The sequence below is a fragment of the Diceros bicornis genome, chromosome 15, assembly GCF_020826845.1.
Source record: "Diceros bicornis minor isolate mBicDic1 chromosome 15, mDicBic1.mat.cur, whole genome shotgun sequence".
Classification (NCBI taxonomy): domain Eukaryota; kingdom Metazoa; phylum Chordata; class Mammalia; order Perissodactyla; family Rhinocerotidae; genus Diceros; species Diceros bicornis.
Genome location: NC_080754.1, coordinates 6,090,602 through 6,101,551, shown reverse-complemented (window position 1 = coordinate 6,101,551; position 10,950 = coordinate 6,090,602). Strand labels below are relative to the sequence as shown.

General features: G+C 37.9%; 1 protein-coding gene across 1 annotated transcript; it reads right to left on the bottom strand.

The window, feature by feature from the left end:
- Positions 1-956: 956 nt before the first annotated feature.
- On the bottom strand, positions 957-10,669 carry LOC131414513 (putative protein FAM172B). Its single transcript, XM_058555521.1, has 2 exons — positions 10,466-10,669; positions 957-2,370 (listed from the first exon to the last, which is right to left on the bottom strand). Exons 1-2 carry the CDS (start codon positions 10,553-10,555, stop codon positions 1,276-1,278), a joined length of 1,185 nt encoding a protein of 394 aa, XP_058411504.1. The 5' UTR covers positions 10,556-10,669; the 3' UTR covers positions 957-1,275.
- Positions 10,670-10,950: the final 281 nt, after the last annotated feature.

The window sequence follows — 10,950 nt, the reverse complement described above, 5'->3', positions numbered from 1 at the left end:
ATGATGAAACCTCTCTCCTTGGCCAAATCTGAGTGTGGCTTCTCTGAGCCCTCCTCTCAGCTAGGCTCTGATATTGGGCTCTGTCCTTTATCTGCTTAGTCCAGTTTTAGCAAGAATTCTGCTGAGTCAGTTTAGTGAAAATGTCCCACCCTTGGTATCTGATCATCCTCTATATCTGATGAAATTCCTCATCCTCTACTCTCAATATTTTATCACCCTGGCCTGTCTTCAGCAAGAATCTTGTTGAGTTGGTCTAGTAAAAATCTCCATTACACCCTGATGTTACCACTTAGTAATTTCCCATTCACTGACCCCTACCCTGTTCCTTGGCCATAAATCACCCCCACTTGTCTTTGTTATATTTGGAGTTGAGCCCGATCTCTCTCCCCCACTGCAAAACCCCCATCGTAGTAATCCCTCTTGAATAAAGTCTTCCTTATTATTTTTAACAAATGTCATGTATAATGTTTTCTTTAATACTACTCCCCCATAATCTTTTAGTTCAAGCTGATCTAGACTTCTTTCTCCTGCCTCGGGACATTTGCATATGCTGTTCCTTTGCCTATGACCTTGTTTTCTCAGCTAACTACAATTGTTCTTCAGACTAAGCATTCTTTTCTCAGGGAAGTATTCCCTGAACCCCAAGGCTGGTTAGCTATCATGCTAGATGTTCCATGGCACCTTTTATTTCTTAACATTCTTCACACTTGCAACATGTTGTTCATTGTGAACTCCATAAGGATCAAGGCAATGTTGGCCTTGTTTGCCAGTGTCCTCAACACCTAGCATTGACTGGCACACAGAGAACACTCAAATATTAGCTGAAGATATGAGTAAACACATACACACAAGATCAACCGATTTAAACAAAAGAACACAAACATACAGAGAATGGAGTTTGCACATATTTAATTTATATGTTCACTTGTAATTTTAATGGCATTAATAACACAAAAATCAAAGATTTACTTAATATTTAATTTCTATCAGCTACAGTTATGGTGTACTTCTCTGAAACCATAAGAACGTAGCTTTTCAAAAGAAAGATCCTCTAACTTGACTAATACTGTAAAATATTAATGATGGTACTGACTGACTTCCTGGTTCATCAATAGGCTACAAAAGAGAACATATCCATCTTTTAGAAAAGTAACAAATCAAACCTTATGCCAGAACATAACTGTGTGTGTGAGCTGGAAGTGTTCTTTTGCTTCTGCCATCTACATCAGCCAAGTTTCAGTGGGACAGGAAAATCCTAGATGACAAAAAAGTAACTTAAGCACTTTGCTTTCTTTTTGTGGCACTTCTAGTTACTATTGGCCCTTGAGGGAAACTAATAGTTGTTTTGGCTCTCAAAGCTTTGTTAAAGTATTTAAAAATTGACTGAAGGCTACAGGAAGGTGCTAAGTTGCGTTTTTCTGTACCTGCAGAAACCACAGGAAACTCCTTTTTCAAAATAGTAGCTACAGGTTTATCCAAAGGCTTAGGGCTTGTCACCCATTCACGGCAGTGGTGCTTTATCCATGCTAATAACTGTCCGTCACTTCCCAGCTGGTGTCCAACATGGTGCTCAGAGTCAATAAGGGCCACGGCATATACTTTGCTCGTGACTTCCCACTTTCTATGAACAAGCAAGTCCATGAAAACCAAGCCTCCATAACCATGCACAATGAAGGCAACATCCTTGCCTTCAGTCTTTGAAATGAAGTAATCCCAAATATAAGCCATGTGTTCTTCAGGAGTGTTGCTGCATCTTTTTGGAATGCATTGGAGAGGCTGCTGGAGAGATAAAAAGCTCTCAGCCTGAACCATTTTTAGGGAAGAAGATTCAATATTTTGTGTTAAAAGGCCTTTCCACTCTTTTTCCATCTTTAGGTCCACGAAATTGCCGTTGGGGTTTAGCACAATTACATCATAATGTGCCTGCACTGCCATTTGAATACACGGTATCTGACTTCCATGTTGGAGACCATGATGTATGACTGCCTGCTGACTCCACTGACCAGCTTGAAAGACCCCTTGATCTTGAAGAAGGACAAGAAGAACAGAAGGATGATTTGTTAATGCTCTCTCACTCATGAAAAAGAAGCTTCTTGGTTCTTTATCAACCTCTTGTGGGATATACACTTTTTGTAATTTGCACACTTTCTCCAAAAGCTCATAAATGTATTGTTGAAGCAAACGGCCAAGGGCCTGGTAGCGCTTGCTATTTCTCTCAAGGACATTTTTATAATAGTTAAAGACAAAAGGCCTTTGTGTCTCAGTATGCCTCAATTCAGCTTTTTCATTGAAGTCATATTTAAGTTCTTCTAGTAAGTCAGATTGTTCAATAAATTTTTGGAAGCTCAGCTCCTGAGTCACTGGTAACCACTGAAAGTAACAAGCATAATATATCAGTGCCAGAAAAAATGAAATAAAATTTTCAGCTTGCTAAATTCTTTCTGTGGGAAATCATGCTAAATTAAGCACTTCATGAAGACATTAACCTTTTGGCCTATGGTAAAGACTTTAACTCAAAATAATTGTGAGTCATGAAAAGTAGTGAGAGATTGAATATACTAAGGGACAATGGCCAGACTATATATAAAAACAGAACTTTGACCCACAACCTGCGGCAACTTGCCCAGGAAGCCAACCCTCTATCTACAATAACCAGCCCAGGAAGGCAGGCTGCTTTAAGTCAGACTTGCAGGAAGTCAGACTGCCACCTCTAGAGACAATCCAGGAAGCTAAACAATAACTTCTGTTACACTTGGCCCCAAATGACCAAGACTCGATTAATAACTGACAGTTTCACTAATTTTTATCCCTGCTTCCAACTTAGAACCCACCCGAGAAAGCCAAATATGCTCCCCTAACCAATGACATAGAATGTCCTTCTTCTAGGTAGCCCATCTACAGCTTCCCCACGCCAACAGCCTCCAATACCAGCAGCCTCCCCTTTTCCACTGTAGGCTTTCCCACTCTTTGCCTGCCTTTGAGTCTCTGCCAGAATGCAAGTGATGGTGGCTGACTGCCTTGCTATAGCATGAACTGAAAAAATAGCCTTTGCTTTTCTCACTTGGTTGGCCTTTATTTCCACAGTAAGCATTTAATAAATGGCAGGGGATGGCAGTGGGGGTGAAATGTGAACCAGGTAGTATAGGTTTTGATCAACTTACCTAATAATAGAAGATACGGCTATTCTGATATCTGAGAAGAAAAAAAGTGGCTGGCTGAGAGGTTAATTTAGACAGTTACTGTGGACAGAGCCTAAAGGGAAGAGAAAGGGCCTTGAAAGGTTAAGGGGCTTGCCCTAAAGCCAAACAACTATTAAATAAATGATTGGGTATGGAGGCTGATTCAAATTCATGTTCTTAACGAATATGTTAATACTCTCTCCTTAATTTCTTAACACTGATGATGGCGATCACCACCCAATTCCAATAAGCAGCACTCAAATGATTGTCAGTGCCGCTGTGACTGCTGTCAAGGTTTAAGGCCAAATTTAAATGGTGCTTGTTTGATTTGATCTCTTTAACTCATCACTTCCTGAATCTTATTCTCTGATTCCCACACCCAAGAGGTACTTTATGAAAGTGTTTGGTTGTCCAAAGTCCCCTCCCATCTAGACTGCTCTCTTCCTTCCTGTTCTGTTAAAAACTCCCTTTCTTCTAGTGTTGCTGATCTCAGGTGCCATTATGTAATTAATATCTTTTTCCAAAGCGTAAATGACTGAGAGACCTAACTGTCCTTTAAAGGAGGAGACTTTGGAATTAGATTGATCTAGGTTTAAATCCTAGCTCCAAATTTCCCAGTTGAGTGACTCTCAGCATGTTTCTTACCCTCCATGTTTCAGTTTCTGCAGTTTCTGAGTCTTAGTTTGCTTATGCTATCTAAAATAGCAATCCTTATTACTCTCTATCCTGCTACTCTGCTTTAATTTTCTTCATAGCCTACATCACCACGTGAAATATAATTGGTTGCATGTTTTTTTTATTCTCTGCCTCTCCTCACTAGAATGAAAGCTCTCTGAGAACAGGAACTTTGTTTAATTAACTGCTGTGTCTTCAGTACTTACAACAGTGTCTGGCACATATTATATAAATATTTTTTGAATAACTGTAAAGTAGGGATAACATAATTTACTTCACAAGATTCTTGTGAGAATTAAATTAACTAATGTAGGTAAAAACTGTCTTACACAGTGTCTCACACATGGATGTTTCTGTGAAACTAGATAGGCTGATTTTCTGTTTTGAGAAATGTGAAATAAAAAGTACTTATACCTCTTGTCCAGCCTTCCTTATTCACTCACCATTGCAATTTTTATCCACATTAGTGAATGTAGTTTTAGGTCATTCATTTTATGTTTATAGTGTTCCATTGCTTGACCATGCCATAGTTTGTTTAACTATTTTCCTGTTGAAGAACGTCTAGGTTGCTCTGATTTTTCATTATTATAAACAAAGTTGCAATGAACATTCTTATAGCTAATTTTTGTGCACATGTCAAAAGTTTCCCAAGGTAATAGACCTAGAATTGGGAAGTTAATTAAACAGTTAAACAAAGGTCATACCAGCATCTTCCATTTACCCAGATATTGCCAAATTGCTCTCCAAAAAGGAAGCTCTATTTTATAATGTGGCATGGATGAGGAGGTTAGCACAGAAAAGCAATGTATCTCTCAGATCTAAAAATACTTTGTTTATTCAGGTGCTTTGTTTATTCAGTACAAAAAATTGCCTTTTTCTGTACTAAAGAGAAAGATACACAATATTTAAAACTCAACAAACTAAACAAAGAACCTTGTTAGTTAACTATTTTTCTTTTCTTTCAATCAGAGTAAAATAAACAAAATCAGTATTTTCTAATAGCACACAGCATATAGAATTCAATTACTCTTTTCCACCTTTGTTGAGGTTGTGTACCTATTTTTTTTTTGGTGAGGAAGATTAGCCCTGAGCTAACATCTGTTGCCAATCCTCCTCTTTTCACTGAGGAAGACTGACCCTGGGCTAACAACCATGCCCATCTTCCTCTACTTTACATGTGGGATGCCACCACAGCATGGCTTGATAAGCAGTGCATCGGTGTGTGCCCAGGATCCAAACCCGCAAACCCTGGGCTGCCGAAGTGGAGCGTGCGAACTTAACCACTACCCTACCGGGTTGGCCCCAAGAGGTTGTGTACCTATTTTGAGAGACAATTCTCTGGTGAAAGAATGGGAGTTTGCAAAATGGAAAATCAAAACAGCACACAGATATAAAAAGGACAGGTGGAGGTGAACAGAGGCAAGGCGGTATCTTGTAGAATGAAAAGGTTGACATTTCTTTAGAATTTATTATAGCACATTTTGCTTGGCTAATATACTCCAACCTGTAATTCTCCCCTGAATTCATACCCAACTGTCTACCTGATATATTTACTTGGATGTCACATAGCAAAATCAAACTTAACATGTCCCAAACACCCCCTTCAATCTACTCTCCCCCTAGTCTTTCCTATCTTAGTAAATGGCAACTCCATTCTTTCAGTTGCTCATGCTGCAAACTTCCCTTCTCTCTTTCACACTGCACATTCAATCAGTCAGCAAATCTCTAGGCTCTGCTGTTTGAAATATATCTGTAATCTAATCACTTATCATCCCTCCACCTCTAGCACCCTAGGCCAAGTCACCATCAACTCTCGTCTTCATTATTAAGTCTCCCATCCAATCTCTTTGCATAAGCTCTTATATCCCTGCAGTCTGTTTTCCACAGAACAGCTGTAACTGAACTCAATGGGTTTGTCTCTTGGTGAGTGCAGAGCCAAAAAGCACAACCAAGGCAGAAGTAGGTGAAGAAAGTTTTATTACTTGCACTAGCAATGGAGAACACTGGGGATATCTCCCAAAGCAGTGTCTCTCTGAGCACAATGCCAGTAGAGACTTATACTGCAGATAGCAGAAGACCATGGTTGATTTACATACTATGTTCTCCCATGGCACATGCATGGCATATATACATACTATTACATACTTCTCGTGATCTGAAAATGGCAGCTTGGTCCCTCTCAGAGGAGGAGAATTTAAAATGGTAATGAGATTATAATGGGAACAATTCACTTCAATTCATTTTAGAGCAGTCTGAGGCAGCTAGAACCAGCTTCAGCTAGCTTGCTTGTGGGAACTTTCTGTGGTTAGGCTCTTCCCGAAACTTTCTGTCTTCAAAACACTCAACAGATAATGTTAGTTTTTCTATCAGATCCTCGGTACCCCTTTCTTTGCCAAGCTTCCTGGTTACACAGCTAGGATGATCTTTTCAAAACGTCTAAATTGGGTCTCACACCCCTGTTCAAAATTCTCAATGATCTGCCCTCTCACTGAGAATAAAAGCCTCTCTCTTTCTTTTCTTTTTAGCACTTATCACTAACAGACATACATTTCACTTGCTTATCATCTGTTTTCCCCTATTAGAATGTAAGTTCCATGAGAGTAGGGACAAGAACTTTGTTTTATTCGCTACTGTATCGCCAGTTCTTGGAATAGTGCCTGGTGAATAATAGGCACTTAAATGTTGTTAGAAGTTTATGATTTTTGCTAAGGGCATAAGGAAGTAAAGAGCAAAAGTCCTCCAGCTGTATACAAAGGAGAAAGATGCACATAAAGCTTTTTTTTTTTTTTTTTTTTTTTTTTTGTGAGGAGATCAGCCCTGTGCTAACATCTGCCAATCCTCCTCTTTTTTTGTGGAGGAACACTGGCCCTGGGCTAACATCCGCGCCCATCTTCCTCCACTTTATATGGGACGCCGCCACAGCATGGCTTGCCAAGCAGTGTGTTCGTGCGCGCCCGGGATCCGAACCAGTGAACCGGGGCTGCTGCAGCGGATCGCGAGCACTTAACCGCTTGCGCCACCGGGCCGGCCCCCACACAAAGCTTTTGAAAAATTACAGAGGCTTCTTCTATAATTCTAAAGTAATAAAGGTTGATTTATGAATTATTCTTACAGAATATTGTATACATGTTTTCTCTTTTGCAAATAAAGATGGTCCGTTAAAATAAAGAACCAACTGTTTTATATGCTTAGTTTTCTAAAGAATGGGTTGGAATAAGATAGCTTAGCTTCAAGAATAAGACTGTCAGAGCTCCAAGGAATGTTACTGATATTCTCAGCTAATGTTTATTTTATAGAGAAGTGAAGCATTCAAAGGTAAAGTGACATGCCCAAAATAACTCAGGCAGCTCTAGGAGCCTGAGAGAAGATTCATTTTTACCAGTGATCTTAAAAATGCATACTATTTGACTGTTTATTTCATTCACTCACCAAAAATTTAGTAAGGGTATTTGTCAGACACTTAGTTTCCTATATCAAGTAGTCTAGTCATTTTACATTCAATGAAATTAAAAAAAAGGAGAATAGTATATAATCATTCACAAGAATTTCAAATTAGGTCCTTCTAGTAGCCTGGATTAGGTGGTGACACAGTTGTTATGTTTTGCTCTAGGTGTGGCTATTATTACTTTTAATTATTTATTTTTAAAAAATTGTGGTAAAAATACTACCATCATTTTAACCATTTTTAGGGGTGCACTTCAGTGGTATTAAATACATTCATGTTGTTGTGCAAAGACTACTGCCATTCATCCATAGAACACTTTTCATCTTGCAAAACTGTAACTTTGCACCCATTAAGCAATAACTCCTTATTTCCCCTTCATCCCAGCAGCTGGCAAACCATTCCACTTTCTATCTCTATGAATGTGACAAGATGACAGTGGCTGGGGCAATAGAATCACAGATGCAAATAATTTTAATTAGCTTATTTGAATTTTAAGGAATTCCTTTCCTTTCTAGGATCATAAAGTGGTTATATTTAAAAATATTTTACATTCTTCACAGGTGATTAGTAAGCTTTCATGAAAATATCATTTTACAACCTGAAAAGTTAGGGTATAACCCCTGGTTACACAGTAAAACCCTATTACGGTAATTACAGTCCTTTGGTGTATTGAAGAGGTCCTTTTGTATATCCTATGCCATTAAGAAACACAGAATGAAAGGTGCTTCACTCAGAAAACTTAAAAATATCTAAAGAAACTTTTCTTTTTTTTTTTTTACAATGAATATCTTTTTATTATTTAGAAAAACAAAACACCCCCGCAGAAAACATTTTGAGAAAAGAATTACTGTTTTGATACAAAAGCAGTACTATTGTTATTTTCCCAATACAGAATGCAATTATGAGTTTTAAGAAAAATAACTATGCCTGTATACAATTCAATAAATTGTAAAAAATAGTAGCAAGTGATAAAGCTTATGAAATTATATATGTAGAAGTTTCAAAAAAGAGCAAACTAAATAGTATCCCTTTCCTCTGCCTACATCTTCCTAGGAAAGACTAACGATGCTGAATTTAATCCACCTGAGGCAAAGACATATCGAAAATACAATATTAGAGACAGAAAGAAAAAAAATCAGATGTCACAAAATCTTGGGCATTCCAAACTTGAGTACGCAACAGAATCTCCTAGGAAAGTTTTAAAAAAATTGCTTAGTGAACTATTATAAAGAGAAACATCCTTGTAACCACCCCAGCCTGGCTTTGCCAGTCACCCTTAAAGTCTCTTCAAGTGCCCCATCCCTCGCTCCTAAAGTAACCACCGTCTAGAACTTTTACAGAAATCATTGCTTTGTATTTCTTTATGGTTTGATCTCCTAAAAGTGCAGTCCTAGGGCCTATAGGTTAGTAGTTTAGTTTTATGCTTTTTTTTAAAACTTGATGTCTTGCTGGGAAACTTTTTAAACATAGAGATTATTAGGTCCCACTTCTAGGAGATACTGATTCAAAAGGTCTGAGGTGGGACTTGGAAAGAGGTAATTTAAAAAAGATACTCCCAAGTAATTCTGACAGCTAGATTTTGGATTTGTTGACTTTGTCCAATCTTAGATCCTATGCTTCTTGGTTTGGATTATTCAGAGGTAAGTGGGTACCAAACGTTAAAGGATAAAGAAGATGACACTACCTAAAGCGTCAATTTTACTAAATAGTAATAACATAAAATGAAACTTTTCTATTAAAATCAACCAAATGTATTAAGGCATGGAAATGCTAAATAAACACAACACTTTAAGATAGAACACTTCAAAGAGGTTAGTGCTGTATGTACAGGATACCTTGGGCTCAGTCCCAGGGCCATATGACAGTTTAGGGATCTTAAGTTAAAGATTTGTGCACAGATTCCTTCTATAGCTTCTTGGACAAAAGATTACCCATCTGCTGCTCAAATATCTCAAGTTAATGCAGGTTTTCATAACTTCTGGGAACAGGCTATTTCATTACAGAGCAGTTAGAATTGCTGATTGTCTTAAAAAGGAAGATATCTTTGAAACCAAACAACCTATACGTGTCTTTTTATGAATCACGTGTTACTTTATACATGGACCTTCACATAAGAATTCTCAGTATTTTAAAGATAAGAATCAACTACTAATGAAAATGAGGTGAATAGCAACATGACACAGTGCTCCAAACATCTTTGCAAAATCTAGGCTTTCCTGGAGCCCATGCATGGTAAGGAATTCCAGATGGTTCATGTTAATTTTTAAAACAGTTTAGGAAGTCAAGACGCCCCCAGTGCCCATCCAAACCTATTTACATTCATATTGTACTTCAAGCTAATTCACTTGAGATGAGAAAGGGCATTTTGTAGATTTCATTAAGCTCTTGAAAGAAGTTGTTAATCAAGGGGTAAAATAAAGCGTTGATCAATTTCACACTGCCACTATGTCTTGAAACTATCAAGACTATACCCACTGCTTAAAACAAAATACAATGAATATCTAAACACTTTATACACTTTTAGTACTTAATAAAGAACCATACTCATTAAAATCAAACCAGTCCATCCTCTCCTCTTATAAAATACTGGGTTGACGAATTTCTAATCTTAAACGATTTTAATTTAAAAGGCTCTATACACTGTGCACTAAATGTACATAAAAGAAATGACATCATTCCCAAACATACTAAGAAAGTCACTCACTTTTTTTGGGTCTTTCTTATTTTTTAAATAAGGAAGGTTTCACCTGAACATCATAAAACACTATAAAAGAAGCCATCATTTAATCAGTCTTTGATAAAAGGCAAAGTGAGGTTGTTAAATGACTCCCTCAAAAGTAAAAACTGAAATTCTTAGTCCTTTAGTTGTTTGCAATAGTCAACTATGCAGTAGAGATTGTAAAAGCTAAAACAATAAAAATAGTGGTTAAAAAAGCAAATCTGAAATTCTTGAGCTTAAAGGTCATTTATCTTCAAATATGTTATTCCAAACAAGCGGCAATTCAAAGAAACGAACTGGATCACTAAGTCTTTATTAGCAGAAATGCTATATCTAGTTCAATGACAAGTTTAAATGACGTATTTGCAAGGAGAATAATTTGATTAACTTCTACAGTTTCACTACTCATAAATTAACTTCTTACCGCTAAACTTTAAAACCACTTACTGTGATGGAAGCTGCCAGTTTGGGTGGAAATGGATTAGGCCTACTTACACTTTCCTTTTTCATGTTCCCATCTCTCAGCTCTACTTCCATCTTTCCCAGGTAATTCGTTCCCTGTAATATTAGCTAATGAATTAAGCCGGGTTGAGTCTTGAGTTAGTTATTCAATTAAAAAAGTTGACTTATGAGAAAACTTAGAATTCAGGTATTTTTCAGTAAGCAATGTTTCTTTTCGTTAAACAGGAATAAACTAGGACCTCTAAAGGAAATCCTTGCAGTGCATCTCACTCTCAGCAAGCCCTGAAGTATTCCTGCTTTTCTGCCCTATAAGCCACTCCCCAAGCCCAACAGGGGCCCCCACCTGGAGGCTTACCCCTACCTCAGCACAGGCCTCACAGTGGTAATTAAGACCCACGACTCACGATGCACGAGACTGGGCTCTAGGGGTGAGGTGGGCAAATCTGGTAAGACGGGGGGCGGGGGCGGAT

Bases quoted from the DNA above. Each gene is read 5' to 3' on its own strand.
- LOC131414513 (XM_058555521.1), bottom strand. From the start codon at position 10,555: ATGGAAGTAGAGCTGAGAGATGGGAACATGAAAAAGGAAAGTGTAAGT. The intron at 2,371-10,465 runs GTAAGTGGTTTT...TGTTACTTTCAG, and splicing joins AACTGGCAGCTTCCATCACA to TGGTTACCAGTGACTCAGGA.